Source organism: Primulina tabacum, chromosome 6 (genome assembly GCF_025594145.1).
Source record: "Primulina tabacum isolate GXHZ01 chromosome 6, ASM2559414v2, whole genome shotgun sequence".
NCBI classification, from domain to species: Eukaryota; Viridiplantae; Streptophyta; class Magnoliopsida; order Lamiales; family Gesneriaceae; genus Primulina; species Primulina tabacum.
In genome coordinates this window covers 3,697,564-3,725,546 of record NC_134555.1, presented here as the reverse complement: position 1 = coordinate 3,725,546, position 27,983 = coordinate 3,697,564, and the positions used below count along the sequence as shown (strand labels likewise).

General features: G+C 34.6%; 2 protein-coding genes and 1 pseudogene across 2 annotated transcripts; all 3 read left to right on the top strand.

Annotated features, from left to right (window-relative positions):
• The first annotated feature begins 228 nt into the window (after window positions 1–228).
• Window positions 229–1,586, top strand: LOC142548808 (phosphoenolpyruvate carboxylase kinase 1-like). The gene is made up of 2 exons (XM_075657347.1): window positions 229–1,081; window positions 1,240–1,586. The coding sequence occupies exons 1-2, from the start codon at window positions 271–273 to the stop codon at window positions 1,293–1,295; spliced, it is 867 nt and encodes a 288-aa protein (XP_075513462.1). The 5' UTR covers window positions 229–270; the 3' UTR covers window positions 1,296–1,586.
• A 4,975-nt stretch (window positions 1,587–6,561) lies between these two features.
• Window positions 6,562–17,038, top strand: LOC142548807 (serine/threonine protein phosphatase 2A regulatory subunit B''beta-like). The gene is made up of 13 exons (XM_075657346.1): window positions 6,562–7,052; window positions 8,882–9,124; window positions 9,216–9,321; window positions 9,472–9,571; window positions 10,206–10,311; window positions 10,414–10,504; window positions 11,385–11,526; window positions 11,948–12,095; window positions 12,225–12,334; window positions 12,764–12,920; window positions 13,579–13,704; window positions 13,810–13,949; window positions 16,505–17,038. Exons 1-12 carry the CDS (start codon window positions 6,903–6,905, stop codon window positions 13,939–13,941), a joined length of 1,611 nt encoding a protein of 536 aa, XP_075513461.1. The 5' UTR covers window positions 6,562–6,902; the 3' UTR covers window positions 13,942–13,949; window positions 16,505–17,038.
• Window positions 17,039–18,030: 992 nt separating this feature from the next.
• On the top strand, window positions 18,031–27,437 carry LOC142548806 (putative serine/threonine protein phosphatase 2A regulatory subunit B''delta; annotated as a pseudogene).
• Window positions 27,438–27,983: the final 546 nt, after the last annotated feature.

The window sequence follows — 27,983 nt, the reverse complement described above, 5'->3', positions numbered from 1 at the left end:
TATCTTTCAAAACATAATAATTATTTATTAATTATTTTAATTAAATAAAGTTAACCTGTGCGACTGTGTGACAGATCCCAACGTCCAAGCTTGCCATTTAATTCTTGCTGCACACGACACCGTATAGCCCAAAACCCCTCCCCCTGGAACCCCTTCCATCCGAATATTCCTTTTATATACCTTTTATTACTAATATTAAATATTTGTATATAAATAAGCCCTCCCCGACAGCTAACTATCATCTCTTTTTTCCCAGCCAACAATCCTATAATGTGCGAAAACCTGAAGACATATTACCAATTGTGCGAAGAGATCGGCCGCGGCCGATTCGGCGTCGTTTACCGCTGTTACCCTCACTCTTCCGCCGCCGTCTCCGCCGTTGCTTCTGACTCTTTTGCTTGTAAATCCATCCACAAGCATTCCCTTTCGGACGACCCGGACGACCGCCTCTGCCTCGACGTTGAACCCAAAATCCTCCACCTTCTATCCGGTTCTCCCAATATTCTTCGCCTTCACGGCGTCTACGAGGACGACGATTACCTCCACCTCGTCACCGATCTCTGTGACGGTGGAGATTTGTACGACCGTCTCTCTTCCGGTCACCGGTTCTCCGAGCCGGAAGCAGCTGAGATTATCAAGCAATTGATCATCGCCGTCGCCTCCTGCCATCGTTTGGGAATAGCTCACAGGGACATCAAGCCTGACAATATCTTGTTCGATTCTCGGGGACGGTTGAGATTGGCGGATTTCGGATCCGCGGCGTGGTTCGGAGTTTCCGAGGGAGGGGTGATGAGTGGGGTCGTTGGGACGCCTTATTACGTGGCGCCTGAGGTGTTGATGGGGAGGGTTTACAATGAGAAAGTTGATGTGTGGAGCTGTGGGGTGATTTTGTACATTATGCTCGCAGGAGTGCCGCCGTTCTACGGCGACGGTCCGGCGGAGACATTCGAGGCGGTTATGCGTGGCAACGTTAGGTTCCCCCCAAAGATTTTCAGATCGGTGTCGGCGGAGGCGAAGGATCTTTTGAGGAAGATGCTCTGTCGGGATGTTTTCAGAAGATTCTCCGCTGAACAAGTGTTGAGTAAGTAGTCTGTACAATTCAACTTCTTGGATCGATTCTGCTCTCTGATTTTTAGAAATAAATTTCCCTAATTTTGTTTAAAATCACTGCTCAAATTTTAATTTCTCTCAGAATAAACAAATCAGAGTAAATAAATTTTTTTGGTGAATTTTCTTCAGTGCATCCCTGGATCATAAACGCAGGAGAGCCAGCATCAATGGCGGATCTATCCTGAGGCATGTGAAATGACTTTCGTACCTCTTGTCTTTTGCCCGTGGAGATGTACATAGAGTGAACTCGAGAGTGGCAATTCCGAGTTTTCCCGGGTTTCCGTATAAAAGCTGTAACTGAGATGCAGAGAAATATAGTTTGCAATAATTTTGTAAAAGTCTCTGTAGTTTTGTCCTCTCTTTTGTAAAAGCAGCAAAATTCGAGACACTAGTAAAGTACTTGATGTGGCCTTCGCGTTGTTATTGTCAATATTGTTTCCTTGCTAATCTATACAGTTGGTTTTTTATTATCATCATTATTATCTTTTGTGTTTATTTTTTCTATATCTATATATATATACACACACACACATAAATAATTACCAACAATTCTATTGAATTATTTTGTGAATATTATTTTCATAATATACGATTTTTAAATAAAATAATAATGCTACTTTAATAAACATATTTGTAATAGTGAATTTTTAAAAGAGTATATCTCTGTGAGACGGATTAATCCTACCGATATTCACAATAAAAAATAATACTCTTAGACATAGTTTGGTACACTTGATAACTAAATAATTAATAAGTTATCATCGTTCGTCACATATTTGGTTCATTTTTTAACCGTCCATAAAAATTGGATGGGCCCGTGATAATGATGGTCTACTATGGAGTAGACATCCTTTAATGTGGAGGAATATCTCCATGATAAATAATAAATTCTTTGAAATGACATTATTGTCCCCATTTCTCAAGCATTGGGATTTAAATTAGTTTTAGATATTGTTTCGAAAAAAATTGCTATTGATATTGTGTTAAGACATACATAATTTATTATTAAAATTTAAAATTGTGGGATTTATGATTACAAATCTGTGAGATTCTACAAGAGTCAATAAAAATCTATCAGATTCACGGAAATCTATCATTTAAAAAAATTATTGAAAGTCATTAAATCTCTACATTGAATACACCTTAGTTAGAAAAGTTTCATAAAACATAAACGATTAATTTTTAAAGTTGTCAGGTAAAGTTCAAATAATGTCACAAAATTAGATGAGGAAGGAAGTAAGGAACCGAGTAGATTGGTAATAACTCACAGATATAAAATGTATTCACAAAATAATTTTATAAGATAAATATTTTATTTGATTAGACTCGTGAAAAATGTAATTTTTTGTGTTAAAAATATAATTTTTTACTCTAAATATGAATCGATCATACCATCTCATAAATATAACATATACGAGATATCTTATAAATTTTTTTTTGGCATGTATGGCTATTTAGTCTTTTTTGTTCGGTGGTAAACGAGAAAATGAAGAAAATTACACATTCTTTTTGAAATAATATTTGTTTCACTTTACCAAATGGATATAAACAGAATATTCTTTCCCGGTAGTCATCATCGCCGAACTGACAGACAGACTGGTGAATTATTTGAGGTGAAACAGTAAAAATACCAACATTACTTTATTAGGCTTAACGTCCACATTCAAAGCCCCTGCGTCTTTGTTGGTCATCTTTTCTGTGTAATTTAAATTAATTCAAATAGATTAGTCAATTAACATATGCATGAACCATAGTAATATCCGCTTCTCATTTTTTCTTATACGTGTGTACATATTAGATTCTTGTATGAGACGACGAAAATTATACGATAAATTCATTTTTATCTGGTGATTCTTGCAGAAGACAAAAATTTGTGTGAGACGGTATCACGGGTCGTATTTTGTGAGACAGTCACTTATTTGGGTAATCCATGAAAATATATTACTTTTTATGCTAAGAGTATTACTTTTTATTGTGAATATCGATAGGGTTGATCCGTCTCAAAGATAAAGATTCGTGAAACCGTAATCACCAAAGAATGCCAAAACTAATAAGAACATGTGTGGTCTCCGGGTCCATTGCAATTTGATAAGCTATCTTGTATTTTCTTTATACGCGCATTCAAATCTCTAGTACCGGTGAATAAGGGATCTAAAGTCAAAACAGAGATTCCAACGTTTATAGCTAATAAAACATTTATTGTCATTCTTAAAAAAAATATATCATCATTATTATATAGGCCGGCTTTCGACTTCTTCCCTAAAGAAATTAAATATATGAAAATAATGTCTGCATTAATTATTCTGCTGGTATTTTGTGGTGCAATATGCTTGAGGGCCTCCCTAAATATTTATCACTTGTTATCCACTTATAAATCTTTCTCCCATGTGATTTGTTTAAAATTATGTAATTTAAAATGTTTTACTAAGACGAAAGTTGAAAAATAAATATATAAATCAAGTTATTTTTTTGGGAAGAAGATTGGGGTGTAAACGAGTTGAATCGAGCTTGATGTGATGAAAATTTTAATGTTCGAAATAGTTTTATTCGAATTCGAGCTCGATTCGAACTTCGATTTTTTTAAAAAAAAATTGCTCGAATTCGGTTTGAATTAAAGTTCGAGTTTGAGTCGAGATGTAAAGATTCGAACATGTTTGCGTACTATTGCTCGAAAATAAATATTTGAATTGTTCGAAATTTATTTATTTAATATATGATTATATTATATTAATAAAATATTAAAGGTCGTGAGCTAACAAACGAAATAATTTTAGGCTCGAGTTCAGCTCGAAAAAAGTTCGAACATATTCGAGTTCGGCTTATATTCGATAAACTCGAATACAAATCAAATATTTTCGAGAGCAGGTTTCAAAAACTCCTGAATCGACACGATTGGTTTAAGAGTAGAGTGTGATATTCAGAAATTCTTTTTTCCCATAAAACAACAAATTAATATATGAAACCAAACACCTCTTGGTCAAGATTGACTTCCGAGGGGATATTTTTTGAACCTTCGTCGATGTTTTGCAACACATGAAGGTTTTACTTTCCCATATATATTCTTCCGACTTATATTTAATAATGAAAATAAACAAAACGTGTAATTTAAATTTTTATGTATATGTTATAGATATAACTTTCGGTGAAGCAGATCTCTTATTTGTGTTATCTATTTAAAATATATTACTTATTATTGTAAATATGAATATGTTGGACACATTTAATGCATATATAACCGTGAGACAGTCTCACAAAAGACTTACTATACATATACATGTACATATATTTATTTGCATTGAACCGAATATATAGCATGGTATATACTATATAGTGTAGGAAAGGGGATCCCAAATGTATAAGCCGACCACTTCGTTTTGTCTTGAACAGGAAATTTAAAGGAAACATTATTAAATTATTGTTATAATTAGGACCACTTCGTCTGACTTTAGACGAAATACATAGGTTCAACTTTGATAAGCTATTATATTCCACATTACACGCCATTTGTAATCTAACGGTAGTCGTGCATTCTAGAAAGATAGTTCAATATTAATGTATTTAATTTATCACATTGGTATTTTCAAAATATTAATTACAACACACACATGTTCTTGAATATGTATCTACTACTATACACACAAATAATCTGTAGACCAACATATATATGAAACTGGAAATATAAATAAAAGTTATATTAACCAACGGTAACAACAATGTAACTCTAATATTTTGAAACTTTATATTAACCCAAACATTAGATTTTTCTATAAACAATTATTACACTACAACAAAAACTATGCATTAATCCAACTATGCATTAATCCAACATCAATCATGATCATACATGTATGAGATCTACCGATGTTATTCCTATCATATTTTAATTTACTATTTCAGCAAAAAATACGGGGCCATGAACACCGTATAACTAGGGATGCGTGCTATTATATATATAAAATGACTAGTATTTAACATGTACGATGCATGGAGTGACATTATTGAAAATTAGTGAAAAATGAATAGATATTTAAATTGAAAAAAAAATAATATAATTATAAAAAATAAAAGCAAAAACTATTTTTTTTCCTAATTTTAAAAAACTTTCTTAAATACAATGCACGTCGATTAATTTTTTTGGCTAATAATCACTATCATATATCAAAATTTTAGATTGTGTTAGCCTAAAGCAATGACATGATGCTTATCGTGTTTAGTGTATTGGTGTCGACCACCAACCTTAATACATATTTAATTCTTTAATTTTGCGAGAAGCTATATATTATTATTTTTTAACATGTGATAAAATTTTTTTTTTAAAATCACATTCAATAAAATTAATGATAAATATTTTTTAAAAATTTAGTAATTTTATCTAAATTCACATTCAAAAACAATTTTGTGAATGACATGTGTTTGACACAAATGATAATAATAATTGTTTCATCGATATCTTTATCCAAATGGATTGTGATTTTATCTACAAAATCACTTCATAATATACACAACAGCCTATTATTCCGAAAAAAAGATGAAACATGTGAACATAAGTAAATTATACATAAACCAGAAAAGTTATTTTATATATTAACATTTACTATGTATATTCCATAACAATGTTAATAAATTATATAAGGTGTTTTCTAATAAGATGCGTACTTTTTTTAGAAATGGTTTAATCGTTTTCATTATAGGACATTTTATACTATCATGTATCCGTGAACTTTGTAATGTAGAAGAAAATTATCACATGAATAATACTTAATAATTAAAATTTTGTAAAAATAGAAGAATAATATTTTATACATCTCGATTATGAAAGACATATTTCAAATTTAATGTTCTCGTTGTTCTCTTGTGAGACGCTCTCACGAATCTTTATCTGTGAGACGGGTCAACCCTACCGATATTCACAATTAAAAGTAATACTCTTAACATAAAAAATAATAATTTTTCATGGATGACTCAAATAAGAGATCCGTCTCACAAAATATGACCCGTGAGACCGTCTCACACAGATTTTTGCTTAATGGGTTTTTTCCTCTTCTTTACAAACTATAAATTTAACTACTTATCTGAAAACATAATCTTTTCAAAACAACCTCAAAATATAATTATTTACTAATACACCGACACACATATAAGCATGTTTGTACAAATTTTTTAATTAATATGATTTATTTCAAATACGAGTGATGTCATTAATGATAAAATATACTACAATTTGAAATTATAAAATAAAAAACAAAAAACTCACACCAAGACACTTAATTTATCTCTATTATCCATATTTTTAATAATAGTATAATATAATAATAAATATCATAACAGTGTTCAAGCCCATCCTTGTTATGGGTCGGACAAAACAATAAAGGTCTCCGACTGCTGCAGCCCAGCCCACAGCACGCAAAATATTGCACACGTGCTGCGCACGTGTCGAAGGCCACCAGTTTTCTGCTGCCTCTTTCTGGTTTGATTTTCAGATGTCATACAGTCCACTGCAACCCTACCGATTTCTCACACGAAGACACTCTCTTTGCTCTTCCCAAGGGTTTGCAATTCTTCCACTGCATAATATCTGTTCTTCGATCTCACTTTTAGTTGGTTTTTAGGTGTTTTCATGCATTTTTGTTGTTGCTATACATCTGGAATTTCTCGAGCTCCTCCGATTTGGAATCTGTCAAGATCACATAGGTTTTATGACAGAAATTTGAGATTTTAACTAATTTTTAGCGATTTGAGGTTTTATTTGATGGTCGAAGAAGCATTTGTAGATCTGAGGATTTGAGAGAGTCATGGATGTGTGTTTTAATGGCGATACAGCCAGTCTCGACCCTGAACTCTTGCAGATTCACGAGGTATCTCCCTCGGCCGTTAAAGCTAACCCCCGCGTTGCCGAGGAGCTGTTTGATCAGTGGCTTTCGCTCCCTGAAACCAACTCCTTGGTAGTTATTTTCGTTTGTCTTTTTCACTTTATGTTAGATATTATTTTTAGTTTGTTCGGTAGATTAGGTTTATTAACCTCGAGTAAGGAGTGTTGAAGGTTAATGATGTTGTTTCATGGACGACATTGACTGACATCAAGTGTTAGGATTGCTAAAGAGTTGTGGAATAGCTGATTAGGCTGTGGCCTGGTATTGCATGTAGAATTCCAATGGTGTATCTATTATTAGGTATTTGTTTTGTAAAGCTGAACACGTATTTCTAGAAATAGCACACTTGTTGAAAACTCTTACCAATTTCATTTCTTGAATTTTTTAACTAAATGCAGTAGTCTATTAGCATGGAGAACGCGAGTGACAATTATCCTATGTTTAGTTTACTGCATTTAATTTTAAATGTCCTTTACTTTTGTGCTGGTAGAAGATACTTGGTATGGTTACTGTTATAACTTGTCCAAAAAAGATCACAGTAAAGAAGTTAGTTAGATCGATTACCGTGCTTCGGTTATTAATCTGGAGTTATTTAGTATAAATGAGTTTGGGGCTGTCAATGGAGACCCATAAACCTGTGAAATCCGGCCAATAATATCCAGGCTGCATTTTTCTTTATCCAGGTAATAGTCAGGGCTAGGTCATTTGATAATAAGTTGAAAAAATAGATTATTGTTTTTATAGTTTCTTTATAATTTGTTTTTATTGTTTTGTATACTTGCAAATTTATTATTATTATTTTTTTAATTTTTATCATATTTTCTATCAATTTTTGATTAAAACACAATGAAGATAAATATTAAAAATAAACCAGGCTAGCCCAAGCCTGACTTAGTACAGACTAAATTTTAGGTGGATGGGTTATTTTTTATTTCAATTGACTCAATAGTAGTTGCGCATGCTAAATTAGCTTGTGGTCCTTGTCTGTTTACACCCCTACATGGATTTAGGTGTTTCTAGATTAGTGCCATCAGCCCATCCTGTTTCATTTCTTCTTTAGAATTTGCCCATATCTTTATCACTGAGAATCTGGAGGGGGTTTCATTTTATTTGTTCTCGAGCATCTAAGTAATGTTCTAAAAGGTGCCGTCTATGCGGTGGGCGGTCACCCACCGCCCTGAATTTTACCAAGGCGATGTCTCTGGATGTGGCCACAAAAATCGACCGCCCAGACGCTTAGGCAGGGTTGAAATCTGCCTAGGTGGATTAACGTACATATATATTTTTAAAAATTGGATTCAAAAATAAAAAATTTAAACAACGTTTGTAAAGCGACTATGACACGATGATGGATTGTTGATGATGAAGATGTTGAGACAAATATTGAAACTGTAAAAGAATTTCACGAAAAAGAATTTGTACCAGATGAAGAAGAGGAATACGCCATGGATTTTGAGTTTGAATCCGATACAGAGAAAGTGTTGAAAAAAATATAGAAATGAACAAGAAGAAGAATTAGTGATAGATACAAAAAAAAAATTGCTTAATCCTCGCCTAGCGCTTTATAGGACACTGATTTTTAAGTTTGTAAACAAAACAGATTAGTCTCGTGTGCTAAATTAGCTTTTGGTCCTCCCCATCTGTTTAGACCCCTACATGGATTTAGCCATTTAGGTGTTTCTAGATTAGTGCTATCCTGTTTCTTTTTTGTCTTTAGCATTTGCCAATATCTTTATCGCTGAAATCTGGAGTGGGTATCATTTTCTTTGCCCTTGAGCATTTTAAGTTTGTAAACAAAGCATTTGATTTTTCAGTGCATCACCTTCAGAATTTTTGTTTCAGCCACTTTGTTACTGAAACAGAACTATAGATATTCACAATGATCCTATGATGAATTACAGGTGAAGTCTTTGCTAAATAATGCCAAAGCAGGTGGTCCTTTGAATGTGTCCGGAACGTCATTTATCGAGAATGCTCCAGCAACCAATTCATTGCCCTCAATGTTTCCTGCTGGTAGTGCACCACCGCTTTCGCCAAGAAGTTCATCAGGTTCCCCTAGAATCATGAAACATAAGGCAGGCCCGTCTGCTTTGGGATCTCCCCTGAAATTAGTGAATGAACCTGTGAAAGAGCTTATACCTCAGGTTGCATTAGTATTGTTGAAATTAATGCTGCTGCTTTTGTTCGTATCTCTGATAATATATATTGATTACTTGGTTATTGCAACATGTTTAGTTCTATTTTCAAAATGGCTGTCCACCACCAAACGAATTGAAAGAACGATGCTTATTTAGAGTCAATCAGTTTTTCTGTGGTCACATGAATGGACTCCAAATCAATGGTTAGTCAATAACGATATAAGATTTTCAGTTCTATTTGTTGCTATTTTGTCAACCAATGCATTTGGAACTTATGACAGCATCATATGGAATGAACATACATTTAAAAGTCATGGTATGGTTCTATGTTTACTTTTTTCATTGGTTTTCAGAATTCAAACTGGTAACAAAGGAAATTTGCAAGCTCCCATCGTTCTTATCCACTTCTCTTTTTAGAAAGATTGATGTTGACTGTACTGGGATAGTGACCAGGTAATTGCCGTGTTATTATCGTTAATTTTTGCCCACACCTCATGCAAACTAGTATATTAGCGTGTGTAAAGTAGTGAATATAATATAAATTTATGTATTTGAATTCATATTTTTAGTTTTTACAATCTAAATTAAATTGGAAAAAATTATTATTAAAAAACATATATATAATTGAAAGAAGTTAAATGAAAGTATAAATTATGGATTTTTTTAAATAATTTTTAAAATATTTATTAATATTTACTTCTTTAGAATAGGACAGGAAGTTTCAAATAATGAAGGTTTTTTAGGTAAAGCAAAAAGAGCTTCACCATCCATACCAAAATTATTTATTTTAAGAGTCTCTCCCTTGATAAATAGTAATAGATATTGAATGAATTGTTACTTTCTTTGCATGAATGCGGGTAAAAGAGATAAAATATTCATCTAAATCTAGAAGACACTCTATACCAAGTGTTTGTCAAATCATACAAGTGTTGTCGCCAATATGAAAGCGAACTTCAGCAATATTATAATGGTTCAGTTAGGGACTTATTTATGATCAGCTTGTATATATTTCCTTGGTTCGCGTTTTTGGCCAGTCCTGTTTTGATGCAACATGCAATCTTTACTCCATTTAATGATATGTTAACAGGGATGCATTTGTAAATTATTGGATCAATGGGAACATTCTGACAAAAGATATAGGAACACAAATATATACAGTTCTGGAGCAGCCTGATCTCAAATATTTGGTGCAGGTTACACGGCAACCATCCATGACCTTTTAATAAATTATGGAAGTTGAGTTTAGGGATTGTCACGATTATCTCTCTCCTTGTGCTGGCTATGTTTTATTGTAGGATGATTTCAAACCCATGCTTCGAGAACTTCTGGCAACTCATCCGGGGCTGGAGTTCTTGCAGAGTACACCTGAATTTCAAGAAAGATATGGTATGTCCAAAATGGTCTTTCTTCATTGCAAACTTCCATGGTTTGCTTTAATTTAATTTGCTTGACTATTAGATGTATGCTTGCTGCTTAAATATACTGTTACCACTGCAACCTGAAGCACTGCCTTTCACAATGTTAATAACTCTGTCTCTCAATTTTTGCTGTTGAATAATGAAACACAAGAACGGTTATTTATATGATCGTTATCTATTCTTACTGAAAACATCTCTATGTTTCCTAATTAGAAAGTGGAGTATTTTGTGGCAAGATTCAAGAAATTTCCGTAGACCTTCTTTTTGACCTCATGTTAACATTCCATTTGTTTTTGGTTCTGTTGTATTTCTCTTTGTCTCTCACTTCTTCTGTAATTGGTAAACTTATTAACAATCTCTTTATCTTTATCATATGTGAAACATACTTCAAGAAGTGACTATTGGAGTCTTAAAAACTTCATCCATGACCATGAGCCACTTCACACTTAATGGTAGGCCAACTAAAAGTGGTATATACAAAGTATTTTTTTATGCCATCTTACATTTTTTTTCACATACCTCTCTCCTCTTTCTTTTTCCCAAGAGATATCACTGTTATGTTTTGAAAAATAAACTGCTGATTTTCCTTGGTCTTAAGGTTTTGTTATTGCGTTAGTCAGACTACAACCTGTCTTTCAGATGACGAAAGACCATAAGAAAATTTTCTCCCCTTACCTTTAGGTAGTCAATGTACACGTTACGCTGTACTTTCTATAACCATAAAAAGCCGTGTCAATATTGATTCTCTGTGATCTGCTGGTTTCTGTTGGAGTTAGTTCATTTACTTGTTTGACTGTTGAGGAATCAACTTTCAGTGTTTGAGTTAACTGTTCAATTGCTGTGTCCAGCCGAAACTGTAATATACAGAATATTTTTCTACGTGAATAGATTGGGTAATGGGCATCTTACCCTCAGGGAGCTGAAATTATCGAATTTAATCGCTGCTATGCAGTATGCAGATGAAGAAGAGGATATCAACAAAGTCTTACGGTAAACACAAGGTTTTTTTTTTCCTTTTTGCTTGGAGGAGATTTTCTATTCGTACAGTCAACGTCATCAAGTTTTTGTGTTTCTGGTTGTTCATGAGATGCCTTGTGTGATGAGATTCTTAAAACAATCTCACATGATCATGTACTCCCTTTAATACTCTCTTTATTGGTTGTTGACTATTAATATTATTTTTCTTGATATCCAAATGTCTTTTATTCACTTAAAAGTAAAAATTTGACTTCTACCAAATAATATCCAAAGTGCGTACCTTTTAACTATATATTTAAACCGTGTCTCAGTTTAACATGGTACTTCCTTAAATTGAAAGAGACTGAGTAGCAGATAATTTATGAGAGTCCAATTTCAATTCACATTTTTGTTCATCTTCTAATCTCCATTCTTCACCATCTTCCCATTGCAGGTATTTTTCTTACGAGCATTTCTATGTTATTTACTGCAAGTTTTGGGAGCTGGACACGGACCATGATTTTCTGATTGACAAAGAGAACCTCATTAGATATGGTAACCATGCACTTACCTACAGGATTGTTGATAGAGTATTTTCTCAGGTTTGATTTTTCTATTCGCCGTTTTCTTGTCGAACCACAGTGTTTGTTTAATTGATGAAAGTCATATATTATTTTTTGAACTTTTCACTTATCTCTCTATGTAATTTATGTTTGAATTTTTTGCTAAAGGTTCCCAGAAAGTTCACAAGTAAGGTTGAAGGAAAGATGGGATATGAAGATTTTGTCTACTTCATATTATCGGAGGAGGATAAATCATCTGAGCCTAGTATTGAATATTGGTAAGTTTGATGTTATTCTCAACAAGTGGACACTTGTGATGTTGACTTTATGGGTTGATTTTTTCCCTCTCCAGTGTTTTGCGACATTTCCCTTGGATAAAAAACTAAAATTTCAATGCTCTTTGAAATGCATGGAGTGGGAGATAAAGCTTAGATGAATTTAGGATTGTTATCAATTTCTTACTCTGATCTCTGTTGAGGTACTTCAAATCTAGTTTTCATTTTTTCCCAAATTATTATATTTACCAGCTAACTAAGCCAAGAGAGTTAGATTGTGCTGCTTTAGCATGCAGTTCATTGCATCTGTTTCTTTTCACCACTATTTTGGTCAGTAGTACCCCACCTGATTCTGAAATGGAATCTCAAGAAGACAGATGGGTTATCTGTTGAATCTATGGTTTTCATCTGAAACACAATTTCTTTTATCAGGTTCAAATGCATAGATATAGATGGAAATGGAGTTATTACGAGGAATGAAATGCAATTCTTTTATGAAGAGCAGTTGCATAGAATGGAGTGCATGGCCCAGGAACCTGTACTTTTTGAGGATATCTTATGCCAGATAGTTGACATGATCCATCCAGAGGTGAATCTGCTTAAGTGATTATTTCATGCCCATCTTTCTTTTCCCTGCGTGTGCTCTTAGTGATCAAAAGAGAGGTAGAAAGCAAAATGCCTATTATTTATCTTCCCTTGAGTAAATTTTCCCCCTTCAAGCTTTTGTTGTTCTTCAGCTCGTGTTTTTCAGTTGTTTTGTCATTGAAGACCATAGAATCCTTGTGCTTATTGCCACTTCATGTATGATTTTGTTGTCTCCCTCTGCTATTATAGCCTGCTGCTTTAATGACGTCATTTTGCAAAGTTGAATCTTATCCGATTAAATAAAAAACTATTAATTAGTTGTTTCCTCCCAAAAAACGACAAAAAAGAAGCAGCACACGATTAGACCACAATAGGATAGTGTCTGCTTGACACACTTACTAATTTTGAAAGTCACGAGATTTTTAAGAGAACGGAACCGTCCGGTATCCGTTAAATTACCATAGTTGAACTAGACTCTGTACTTGAACTAGACTCTGTACCGAACCTTGCAGTATCTGTTTAAATAGCTATAGTTGAACAAGACTTTGTTGGTGCACTTTTATATCAAATGTCTTAGTTGATGGTTTGAGTTTATGCATCCTTCTATTATGCTTAATTATATTATTACATCGTTGTGTGACATACAAATTATATTATTGCAGGATGAGAGATGTTTTACGCAACATGATTTAAAAGGAAACAAACTCTCAGCGAGTGTTTTTAATATCCTTTTTAATCTCAATAAGTTCATGGCTTTCGAGACTCGCGATCCTTTTCTCATTCGCCAGGTAAGTTGGTGCAAATTTGTTCTTTAAAGTGTTCTGCGATTTTGGATGTGCTTATCAGAGTTTCTTGGCCTACTCTGTTTTGAGCAATTTCAGTTTTATGAACAGGAGCGTGAAAATCCAAATTTGACCGAGTGGGATCGCTTTGCACATAGAGAATATATTAGGCTTTCAATGGAGGAAGATGCAGAAGATGGAAGTGCAGATGTTTGGGATGAATCACTCGAGGCTCCTTTTTGACTTGTGAGGTTAGATTCCTACTGGAGTTGAGATGTATATCAGTATATCCATTTCAACACATTAATTCCGTTCCATTGCTGAATGATTTATGTGCATTTGGAGACCTTTATATCTGATGATCCACTTTGATTGTGAGTAATAGTGGTTGGAAAAGACAACCAGTTATCGTGCTGCACTTTTAATTGTCATTTAATGTAGGTACATGAAAAGATAGTCCGAGTCATGAAGTTTGGTGGATGAGCAATTACATTAGAGACTGAATTGAATTTGAAATGTGATCAATAGATACAGTATTGGGTAGACAATGAGTTGAAATGAGATTACTGATAGAAGTGTATGGTTAAGGTGCAGCTAACATCAGTTATTTGCATTTTGGAGGAAATGGGGTGAAATATAGATCGATGACTCAAAATATGAGAGAACAACTTAAATCCACTTGGCCCATAGTCATTTTGGAGATGATTTAGATTTTCATTTGAGGCAGAAAGAAGCGCTGGAGATCTATGTAGCCAACACCAAGAGTTGTAAGATGATGGATGATGGCCATGCTTATTCTGTTTACCCTTAAAAAGAATGCTTTACCAGCTGATATATCCTTCCCAAGGTTGTAAATGGCGGGAGGCGGTGGCAGGGGCGGTCACCGCCTTGGCCGCCTAGGCGGTGCCCAAGCGGTGCCTAGGCGGTTGAATTTTTTTAAATATTTTTTATAGATAATCATATATAATCATGCAATATAATCACAAATAGTCATCATTTTTTTTATATAAGATGTGTAATTAAATAATTTTTAAGCACAAAAAAGCTTCATACAAAGCAAATAAATATATACATGCAAACTAACAAGATAATTAATAAAGATTTATCATCATACTAATGCTATCATACTAACAAAGTAATATAATTACTTTTACCAAACAACTAAGTTTAAATTTCAAAGCTTCAATCTATTATCCATCAGTAGAACAAGTACTAGAGTAAACATAACTAATCTTCCAAATCATCTACATATGAACCATCTACTATATCTACATATGCCATGACTATTCTTCCAAATCATCTACATATGCACCATCTACTATATCTACATATGCGGGCGGCGTGCGGCAGACGACAGACAGTGTGTGGTGGGCTTAGTGGTTGAGAATTGAGAGTGAAAACCAAAAGTAAAAAAAAAATATAAGTTGGGTGTGCTAAGGTTTTGAGATTTAAAATTAGTTGGCTTTGACTAGATTTTTGAAATTGTTGACTACAACTTAAAAATCTTGATTGCCCGCCTCACTCGCCTGCTCATCGCCTCGACCCGCATCTCCAACGCCATATAGCTTTGGCCGCCTAAAACACCCGCCTCAAGCGTAGGCGGTAGGCGGCCTTCGCCTAGGCGGTGCCTATGCGGCCGCCTCGACCGCCATTTAGAACACTGATCCTTCCATTATCAGCCATTGAAATACAAATATTGAAATAAATCATGACTCGTGTAGGGTGGTAGATGTACTTGACTATAAGACTAGCACCTCCTAGTGCCTTCCCCTCAGCCTCGTTCGGATGATAGCTCTTTCACTTCCCTGGTGGCTTTTCTCCAACATAATGAAAAATGTATCCTCGATGTACGCCTCTAAGACCAGCTCCTCCTTTCCCTGAGCCTCATTATCAGCCATTGAAACATGAATATTGAAACAAATCATGACTCGTGTAGGATGGTAGATGTGTACATGACTACCAGACTAGCACCTCCTAGTGCCTCCCCCTCACTCATTTAGATGATAGCTCTTTCACTTCCCCAGTGGCTTTTCTCCAACATAATGAAAAATGTATCCTCGATGTACGCTTATAAGACCAGCACCTCTCCTTTCCCTGAGCCTCATTCTAAGAGGATAGCTCGTTTACTTACCTGCTGTCGTGTCTCCGACATAATGAAAAATTTGATACAGTACGAAGCTCGACTATAACAAAAAACTCAATAATGAGATTATTTTATGGTGGGAGTCTTGTTTTTGTTGAGAAATATTTAATATTTTGACAAGAAGTTTTGAAAAAGCAAATGTTATTAGAAAGGAGTGGAATTGGTGATGTGGAAAATTGAGCTCATTGTTTTACTTCTCAATCCCATTGATGTGTTGGGTTGATCTGTTCACATTCGCAACTATAAAAAAAACCCAATATTGAGATTATTTTATGGTGGGAGTCTTGTTTTTGTTGGGAAATATTTAATATTTTTGGCAAGAAGTTTTGAAAAAGCAAATGTTATTAGAAAGGAGTAGAATTGATGATGTGGAAAACTGAACTCATTGTTTTACTTCTCAATCCCATTGATGTGTTGGGTTGATTTGTTCACATTCACAAAACCTTGCTGACTGGTCCAGTTATGGATGAGATGCGCATGACAATATTTTGAGGTGTTACAACTTAAACCTCTAAAGTCTCTAGTTTTCACTGCCTGTCTTGTATTTTAATCTGATGTCATTGTTTTAGTTTGAAATGAAACTTGTCTTCACCTGTTTGCGTTGACAAGATGACAGCCTGCGTATTTCTATTTTTATTTGACTTCACTTGGTCCTTTGTGCAGATGTATATAGTGAATTCCTTGTATCAATCCGGATGGCTATGTAGCAGTATTTTGTGGGACAATCATCCAAACGGGATACATCTCTGCGTTCTGTCTCATTGATAATATGTTCGAGGATTGTTTGGAAAGTTTTGAGCAAGCTACAATATTGTTAATTCTATTCCATGATCCTTTGAGAAGGCTTGATGAGAGCACACCATTTGCTGACTTGCAAGTTATCGGCCAAGGATAAATGTTAGCTTTTAATTTTCTTTCCTTCTCCCTAGATATAGGAAAATGATACTGTTATTTATTTCTGTAAAGGCAATGCTTAGTTCTTTGTAAAGCCAATGCTTAGTTCTTTTCTAGTGCTTGTGAAAACATTCTGTATTTGTGCTCGTCGCCTTTTTCGAGTCGCCTGAATGCTAACCTGCAGTTGTCATGGAATTGTGTTGGTTTCTTGGTCCAATAAATGGCAGATTAGTTGTTTGAACTTCATATAAACAGTAGTTTGTATGTAAATATGTTTTGAAGAGGGGTTTTGCTTTTGTAGGATTTAGATTTTGGGTTTGAGTCATATTAGTTGTATTTTGTGAAGCCAAAGGTACGGTTTCTTTCGAGCGGTGAATTGACATGTTGCGGACTACAATGTTACTTGGTTGAAACAACATTTTTATGGTCAGAGGCATGTACGTTGATAGATTTTGCTTGAATTTGTTGCTTGAATTTGTGAGAAAACGGCTGTATACTCTTTCTCAATTTCTATCCGTATGCATATATCAAGTCTTCAACTTTTATTTTTGGATATAAAGTCTTCAACTTTTAAGACTGTTTATAGTTTTTTCAACGTGCGTTCGACATTTAACTCAATTCCACCAACAAGAATATAAAAACAGTATGGGTTTCGAAATTTTTTGATTATGTACGTTCTCTGTACGTAGCTGCCAAAATTGATGAATAATTTTGTGTAATGATAGATGAAAGTTATTAAATAAAGATCTATTGTTGTTGCATCCAGTGATTCATATTAACTCGTTAGGTTACAAAAATATATATATTTTTTGATTTTTTTATTACCATACTTATCTTGTCCAAAAATATTTGTTGGAGCTACATTTCAGGTATTTGGTAAACTCTTCTAAACTATACCGTGTTTACGCGTACCATGTTTGCAAAAATTCATGTGAAGCGGTCTCACAGGTCGTAATTTGTGAGACTGATCTCTTATATGAAACATCCACGAAAAAATATTATTTTTCATGCTATGAGTATTACTATTTATTGTGAATATCGACTAAGATTGATCCGTCTCACAAATAAAGATCCGTGAGATCGTTTTACAAGAAATCTACTAAACTTTTAACTAGAATTTTACGAAGGTGTAATCATACAACCGTGTAAAAGTTATCCTATTTGTAATAATATTATTTTAATGTAGTCTATTATTTTAATATAGTCTAAAAATAAAACTGATAAAAATTTCAAATTGGTATTAAATAAATAATAAATATTATTTTTCAAAAACTATATTTTCTTTTCACATTATTGGTCTGGTTTGCTTAGATCCGAGTTCCCCAACAAATAAACGCCTTTTTACAGTGCTCTCAAGGGTTTGCGATCGATCTACGTGCTCTCCCATCTGACTTTCGATCGAATTCCAGGGTTTGTGCGCAGATTCGTTGCTATTGCACATTTGGAACCCGTCTCCGATTTAGAATCTACGAAGATTCGTGAATTGTTTAACTCGGAGAAACGGAAAATCGAAATCCGTCATTTTGAGTAATTTAAGGTTCTTTTTGATGTATCAGAGCGCGTTCGTAGATTCTAGGATTTGTAAGTTGAAGTTCTGAAAAGATATGGATGCTGTCAATGCCGATATTGCGAGCCTCGATGCCGAACTTCTGCAGCTTCCCGAGGTGTCTTCTTTGGCTATAAAAGCTAACATTTGCGTCGTCGAGAATCTGTTTGATCAGTGGCTTTCGCTTCCTGAAGCCAATTCTTTGGTAATTTTCTCTTGAACTTGTTGGACATTTAGTCTGTTGGTGATTGGTGATAATTCATGATCGTACAATAATTTTGCTTTACTGGAAGTTTTTTTACTTATATGTTTTATGCTACTCATTTTTGTTATTTGGTAGATTATATTTGGTTAATATACTTTCACCGATTTGCATGAAATGATTGACGGTATGGTTTCATTGATGTAATTGTCATTTGTTAAACGAGGTACTGGAAGGAAAAGAGTGGGGAAAATGTTCTTTTCTCAACTCTGGGCGTTGAAATCTGGTTTGACAAGAACCGAGATGAAACAATAATATTAACGACCACTGAATTTTGTATCATTTGAGTTCAACTCAGACAGAGCGCTCTTGAACCTGATGAAGTTTTCAAAGCTTGACATGGGTTGGCCAGTTTTGACCCTTACTTGGGGAAAAAAGGGGCCTTAGCTAAAAAAATATAGGATTAAAGTCACAAAGCGAGTTCCAGTGTTCAAATCCTTTCTTCGGAATCTGTCTTTTCGCTTGCTTGTAGTCCGTTTATGTTATTATCGTCGTTGTCAAGAGGCAGGGATGTAAAGGGGCAATTCCTTTCTAACCAGGGCTGGATCCAGATTGTCCTATGCTCGTTAGTTTTAATCACAAAGAACTTAAGAGCTCAAACACTTTGGTCGAGTTTATAGTTGTGCTTGTACTTTTTATTTTTTAACGGAGCTATTGACATTTGGCGTAAGTTGTTGCTTAAATATCCAATTGGGGTTTCACATAGCTGCATGTATATTTGCCATTTCTATATTTATCTTAATTTGATTTTATTCACCTTAATAAAGTTTCTAATTATTTGCAAAAATTAATCACTAGTAACCTAATACTTGGATCATGATTCAAGACACCGCTGGATCATGATCTCGCTTTGTAGCAGAAAGAGGAGTTTTTATTATTCTCAAAGATCCAATTATGAATTACAGGTAAAGTCTTTGCTAAATAATGCCAAGGGAGGTGGTCCATTTAATGTATCTGGCACGTCATCTAGCACAAATATTGGAGCAAATAATGCATTGCCTTCTATGTTTCCGGCTGGGAGTACACCTCCACTTTCACCTAGAAGCTCATCGGGTTCACCTCGAATCATGAAACATAGGCCAGGGCCATCTGCATTTGGCTCTCCCCTGAAATTAGTGAATGAGCCTGTAAAAGAGCTTATACCTCAGGTGAATTTGTTTGAGCTTGAAATGTTTGTGGAAAGCGTTAAAATTTTATTTACATCACTGCTTTTGTTGATAAGCGGTCATTTGTATTGTACAACTTTTGCAGTTTTATTTTCTGAATGGCCGCCCACCACCAAATGAGTTGAAAGAGCGATGCTTGTTTAGAGTGAATCATTTTTTTTATGGTCACATCGATGGACTCCAAATGAATGGTGTGCTTCACGAAATATTTGCATTTTGTGTTCTTAAAAATTCAAGTTTAATAGTTATTGTGGTTATTTATAACACATTTGGGATTTTTGATTTGACCACGAGGAATACAAACGTCATCTATTAATCCGTGATATGGTTCTGCGCATATAATGTCGTATATTATCAGATTTTAAACTGGTGACAAAGGAGATTTGCAAGCTCCCATCATTCTTCTCTGCCGTTCTCTTCAGAAAGATTGATAATGATTGCACTGGAATCGTGACCAGGTAATTTGGTGTTGTTATGGTTGCGATTGCATTGTTCTGTTGATCTTTCCACATTTTTAACATTTCTTATGCTAAGCCATTCATGCTTGCACATTGATGAGAAGAAATTGGCTTAACCAAACAGAAAACAAAATAATATAGCTACTCTTAACTATTAATCAGTCACATTTATTGAATTTATTGTACCAGAAGAAAGTGAGCCTCATTAATGTAATTCATCTGTTGTCATATGGTGTTATAGTTTCTATTATTCCAACGTTGATCTCAGTGTTACCTTTCACTTGGATGGGCTTACTGAGTGTTCATCAACACGTGTTATTATTTTCGCTTTGATGTTTCATCTTTTTCGCTCTCCTTGTGTGTATCCAATGAAAGATTCATGTTTCATCTTTTTCGCTATCCTTGTGTGTAATTCAATGAAAGATTCATCATGTGAAAGTTTAATATGCAGTTTACTGATGCTAGTCCCACAAAAATCTACCTGCCCTGGGGAAATCTTCCTTCCCTATGTTATTCAACCAGAGCCTTTAATTTAAGTGATTTCGAAAAAGCTCAATTTGAGCTATTGGTTAAGCTGTTACTGGGGTAATCACTTTTATTTAATTGCATTTCTCAACATCTTACTGAAACAAAGTAACTCCAGTGCAAATGGATAGCTTGGTAATTGTTTTACAGACCTAGCCTTACTCTGACAGTCGATCTCTAATTCAACTGAACTTATTATTTGCGGGTTAGCAGCCACAATTTTTTGAATAAGTTACAGTTAGTTAGCGGTTGGCTTTTACACCTTGACTCGTGTATTTGACCAATCTTGTTACGGGTGACATACATGCTTACACCATTTAACTTGCGAGCAGGGATGCCTTTGTTGATTATTGGATCAATGGACACCTGCTCACAAGTGATGCTGGAACACAAATATTCACAATCTTGAAGCAGCCTGATCTGAAATATTTAACTCAGGTTACGTCATGGCTGATGGTGATTTTCTTTTAACATATTAAGCAAGACGAGGTGTTGCAAGTGTTACTTATCTTCATGCATTTGTCGGGAATATCATCATTTGACTGTAGGATGATTTCAAACCTGTGCTTCGCGAACTTCTGGCAACTCATCCGGGGTTGGAATTCTTGCAGAGTACCCCTGAATTTCAGGAAAGATATGGTATGCTCTCAATGACGTATCCCAAATTCTTTTTTGTTTGATTTATTTCGACTTATGTTTGAATCTGAATATGGTTTAATTTGATTGTTATTTTGTGCTACTTTTTATTCTTCAATATTCATTATACTGTATCTAATTGCTACTGCCATTGTCACCGCCAGGCTTTCACAGTTACCTGAAAGATGTCTTTCAGATTATTACCTGCCTGGACGTGGTTGTACTAATTAATAAATGGTTTCCTTGCAACACGTTTGAGATGTGGTTTCAAATGCTGGTTCATCTATGTTGCTTGTTCAATTTGTGTCCAGACTGATGTATTCACACTTCATGTGATATCTACACTCTTTATCCTTTTGTTCTATTTAGCATAGGCAACTTGTGGTCGCTTAAAGTGACTTGTAGTTTTGTTTGTTCCACAAACTTCTGATTTCAATTATTATTTTCTTCTGTATTTTCCAATTTGGTTTCATGTTCACAAAATTCAATTTCTTTCACCTGAGCCCAGTCTTGTATTTTTCTTTTTGTAAATTTGAATTTCAGGAATGCACAAGTGGAGAAATATTCGAAAATATTACTAAAATTTAGTTGAGATTCTAAAACTTGGATTATAGGAATAACCACACGTTAATTTGTGTTGTTATCTTGTTACACTCACATTAACTTGTTCTATATTTGCAAAGACCAAAAAGTGGTGTTTTGTGAATTTACTTTTACCAGTAGAATCCTAGATTACTCACTAGTGGGATCAGCGTGAAAATTAATAATCTACTTCCACCGACATCGATAGAGTAATAAACATTGTATTGCAAGAGATTATCATCGATTTTTAGTGAGGGTGGTCGTAGATGCTTTACCACACCCCTTAGTATTGAATGAAATGTACCCTACTACTATATCATGATTTTCTTCAGTGCCTCTTTACCCTCTTTGACACAATTTCTGTTATATTACTCTTGATTCCATGTTGAAATTGTATTCTGCACATCATGTATCGATACCTGTTTTGAAAGATCGCAGAATAAGATTTTCAGCTGGTAACTCTCGAAAGAAGCAAAGGAAGAATAGAAACTTCAACTGATAGTATGTTCTGAGCTTGGAAAATTGGAGTGCCCTGCATATATGTGAGCCTGACAGTCCATGTAGAGTTTCAGTATGTTTTGATTTCCATAAGATATAAGATTGATAAACCCACTGAGTATTCACAGTTTTCATTGCGGTGTCATCTATGGATATGCCTTAAGTATTGGTGAGTGTCCAACATAATGTAAGGCTGACATTCCATGTAGAGGTAATCTCATTTTGTTTTTCGTCGTCCCTTTCTTTGTAACACATAAGATAAGATTTATAGTCCCCACTTAGAATTCACAATTTTAATTGCTGTGTCATCCGTGATTATGCCTTAATTAAATAGTTATCAAAGTATTGAAGGCTTGAACCGTTGCCATGAAGTAACTTAATCCTAAATGATTAACTAACTTGCAGATGCTAGGTTCGAAGTTTTATGTCTTGATGTGCCTAAAATAAATTATTTTACACTTTTTCCTTTGTCTTTTGCCTAAGAGATTTGGCGAAGACATGTTTGGTGGTATCAATGTATTGTTTATCTTCCTCGGTCTTCAGGTTCTATTTTATGTATTTGTCGGAGCACCGCCTATGTATCTTAGGGTATATGTATAATATTTTTTATAGACTATAGATAGTCGATGATGTTGTTTCCTGATACCGACTCCGTTGACTTACTGATTTCCAGTTGATACTCTTTTACATGAAAATCATGTTCTGTGGTTGAGTTGACAGTTCATTTCTTTCCTATGTCCAGCCGAAACAGTGATATACCGAATATTTTACTACGTTAATAGATCGGGTAATGGCCATCTTACCCTCAGGGAGCTTAGGCGTTCAAACTTAATTGCTGCAATGCAACATGCCGACGAGGAAGAGGATATCAACAAAGTCTTGCGGTGAGCAAAGTAGTTGCTTATTGTAATATTTCTTTGCATTTTATTGTTTGTGTTTCTGGTTCTGCATGATAGTCATGATGTTTTGGGATTCTTGGACTAGGGAAAGTTTTGGGATTCTTGGACTAGGGAAACCATAGATTTAATCCATATCTTCTAGGTTTCCCACTTGATGTTGCCTCATTTCTTGCTTTTATTGAGTTGCCAAAAATGATTCTGAAAAATATTGCTCCTCTTTCTCTATTGACTGCTTGCATTTACTTTTTGAACACTTCCATACATTATTCGAAATGAAGGCAGGAGCGAGAGAATGGATGCTGATCATTCCGAACAGAGGGAATGGAGTAAGGCTCTACTTATCTATCTGTGTGGAGCTCTGAATTAAAATTTCAAAAGTATTCTTACTTAGCAGCTATATGTTGTTTGCTTGCTCACATTTTACATATTAAATATGAAAGTATCCTTTTTCCCAACTCTAATATTGTCAATTCAAAGTCACATTCTCAAATTGGGATATAGGAAGTAGTACTACATGTTATTAATGTAAGAGTGTGCATATCCTAGTGATATTATTTTGCATATTTCTTGTATTTATCCTATGCCAAATGCACATACCTGCTTTTTCCTCATGATTTGTCCTTTTCCTTCGTCATTTCCTATTTTGCTTCAGGTACTTCTCCTATGAGCATTTTTATGTTATATATTGCAAGTTCTGGGAGCTTGACACGGACCATGATTTCCTGATTGACAAAGAGAACCTTATTAGATATGGTAACCACGCACTTACCTACAGGATTGTTGGTAGAATATTTTCCCAGGTTTGTGTTCTTTGTGTGCCTTATTCTATACCAGCCACACTTTCTGATTAATTGAAGAAAGATTTTCTTGTACCAGAACACTTCTCTATTAAATATCTGGAATTTTCTTAGGTACCCAGAAAGTTCACGAGCAAGGTTGAAGGAAAGATGGGATATGAAGATTTTGTTTACTTCATATTGTCAGAGGAGGATAAATCATCTGAGCCCAGTCTTGAGTATTGGTAAGTGTGGTTTTACTAATCAACTGAAACAATGGGTCGACTTTGGTATTTCAGCCTTATAGGCCATTCATTCTGAGTTTTACGTAATTTCTGTGTTGTAAATGAAGTTCTCAAGTTGGTGCTTGATATTCATGGTGTGGGAGCTAAAATTGTACCTGAGATTTATGATTCTTAATTGTTTGTATTCCCATCTCATAAGTGGAGGAAAAAGGTGGGTAATCAGGAAATTGTGAGGTTGATTTTTTTCAGAACACTAGATGGGTTGAACAGCGCCGATTTCCATAATTGGCTTAGAAAAGTCATAATGCTGCTGGGCATACCTTTGCTGATTGATCACTTAATGGAAGAATATGTCTTCATGGAGAGAGCGTTTGAGTATTGGTTCTATTTTATACACTTTTATAGGAGCTGAAAAGTATGCGAATGACACTTTTATTTTTCATTTTGGACTTTTGTATTTGACATTATTTTATTTTCTAAAATGCAACTGCTCATGTTTAACGTAGCCTAGAGAGTTATATTATGCTCCTTTGCCACACACTTCATTACATTTATCTTTTTTCATAATTATTTTGGTTGATGTTGCACACTAGCTCTGAAATAAATCTTCTGAAGTTTGATTGTTTGTCTGTTAAACCCATAACTGCCAGCATTTTTAACAATCCTGCTAGTAATCCTATATCAGGTTCAAATGCATAGATTTAGATGGAAATGGAGTTGTTACAAGAAATGAAATGCAATTTTTTTATGAAGAGCAGCTGCACAGAATGGAGTGCATGGCCCAAGAAGCCTGTGCTATTTGAGGATATTTTATGTCAGATAGTTGACATGATTAATCCAGAGGTGAATTTCCCTTGGAAATCTTATTTTTTTAATTTTTTTTTGAGTTTTATACATCTCTTTTACATGTATTCATGTTTATAAAATAGTTCTGAGCAGTATGACCCCCTTTTTCCTTTCTCTGAACAACATTTTTCTGTCATGCACTGTTGCGATGCTAATTGTCATGCTCCTACCTTTTGTATGGCCAGTGTTGTTTCTCTCTCAAATTGTACGCAACCTTGTGTTTGCAGGTTTTCGCTGTGTAAGCCAGAGATCCTTCTTGACTTATATTTATTTTCTGATAAATATTTTACCTTCCAGAAATGTCCTAAAAGGAAACAGAAGATGAAATAGACTGCTATGAACTAAGCATTATGCTGGAACTTTTGGCTTGTATTGACTCGGTCATTTAAAGCACCAATGTAAAAACTTGTGATATTGTTTATAGCACTGAATGATACAGTATCTTGCGAACCATTGTGGTTAGACAAATTGATAGCATCAACATTCTTATAAATTAGCAATTAGGTCATTAAGAACATGTTATAATTCTTATGTTGAGCCGTTGATATCTACCCATTATGACATTTTCACGACGTACAAATTACTTCCATGCAGGATGAGGGCTATTTTACGTTAAATGACTTAAAAGGAGCTAAACTCTCTGGCAGTGTTTTCAATATCCTTTTTAACCTCAATAAATTCATGGCATTTGAGACTCGAGATCCTTTTCTAATACGGCAGGTAAAATTAATATAAGATTTTTTCTTAGTTGATGTTTAATAACATGCAAAGTAGATGTGCTTCGTAGGATTGCTCCCCTCACTCTTTTTTCCTCCTTTATTTTATGAACAGGAGCGTGAGAATCCAAATTTGTCCGAGTGGGACCGTTTTGCACACAGAGAATATATTAGGCTTTCGATGGAGGAAGACGCAGAAGATGCCTCTAATGGAAGTGCAGATATCTGGGATGATTCGCTTGAGGCCCCATTTTGAGTCTGTTTGGTGAGATCTCTGCTGGTGTTCCATATAGTTTTTCCTTTTCACAAGTTATCAACTGATCAATTATCTATGCTTTATACCATATACTATATTGCCTCTCTCCCCCCCTGGCATTCTCTGCTAGCAAAATCAGAATAGGGAATCAAGATGTGACTCATTTAGGATATGCACTAGATAATTTATGCACCACCAAGAGTGGCATTTTGCAAGCCCCTTTCTCCCTTGATGTGCTACGATATCCTAGCTCCTATGTTATCACCTTTGGCCTCTTTCTGACCCTAATGACATTATGATCGTTGCAATGTCCAATTTGAAATAATTTGATGTTATGTTGTGACTCTTTAGACCAGCAGAATCGAGAAGTGAAATTTCTTGGGAAATAGCGGAGTCGAAAAATGGGGCAAAAGGATTTTTCTGTTATTCTTCTTATCAAAGCATGTTCAGTGTTTAGGTCAAATCTTATTTTCTTTGGCATGGGACATAACTTAGGAGAATGAATTAACTATGGCTGCATGCAACATTTTGACGCTGTAGAAATGCTATATTTGACCGGCCTGACTTTTATTAATTGTTGAGATGTTGGGTGTATGTGGCTTCAAATTTAATTTATGATGCTGAACAAGAAATTGATTGAACATGTTTAATGTTTATAACTCTTTCATCCTGCTGATAAATTTCTCCATTGATGTGATCAGGGGTCTCTCTGGAAATTTGTATTTGTGAGACAATCCATCAAATAGCGATATGCTTTCCGCTCAGTCCCACCAATGGTACCATTTGAAGACATACTGTATTGGAAATTTTGAGCTTGGCCTGCTCATCAAGCTAAGATTCGATTCTCCATGCTCGGACGTCTTGGAAAGGCTCTGGTGGTATCTCTTTAATTGTTGATTGGCAACTAACAGTCAACGGATTCTTGAATCACAAATGTGTCCATTTTTCTTTACGTAGAGGTAGGATTATACGACTATTAAATTACTTCTTTTAGAGCCAATTCTTAGCTCTTTTCCTAAAACTTGTTTTTTTTTTAAAATTTCATGTGCTCTGCTTTATTTACCGTCTGTGCATGTTTTGGTTGTGACCTTTCAACTATTTGAATCATCCGACGTATCGGGCTCTGGATTTTATATTCTAAGTCAGATGTAAAGATGTATTGGATCGAGCAGGTTTCTTTTTGGTATGGGGGTACTGATGCACTTATGTTGCACTTGTATTTCAACACATAATTCGGACATGTAGCCGAGTACCTGAGTTGATCCAATGTATAGTATTTACTTCAACAACATAGATAACTAGCATTTCGGGTTGGAGGTGGATTTTGTTCGCTCTCACTATTGTTCTTCTCTTATCGAATATAGTTTGATTTGCTGGTTTGGGGGAAAAAGTTGGTTGATTAATGGATAATGCTTGAAATGATGATATACTCTAAACCACAGTGGTAATTTGTTTATCTGAAAAAGAGCATATATTTAATTTAGTATGGTTACAAATGACAAAATGAAATAACATGTTTTTTTGAGTGTCAAATCTCGTCCAGATCTTAGTGACTTTTTTAACATAATTTTAAATACCATCCTACTATAAATATGTGCGTTAATGACTTTTATTATATTATATTATATTATATTATATTATATTATATTATAAGCTGTGCTTGAAAAAGTGGATAACAAAAAATAATTATTAAGAATATAATGATAAATAAAATGTCACGCGTGGTGGAAATTGGTAATATAACCAAAATCGGAGGGCAAAAACGAGAATAAATCCTCACCAGAAACAGCTACCATACAGCTTTCTATAATCTATATATAATGTATGTATATTTACA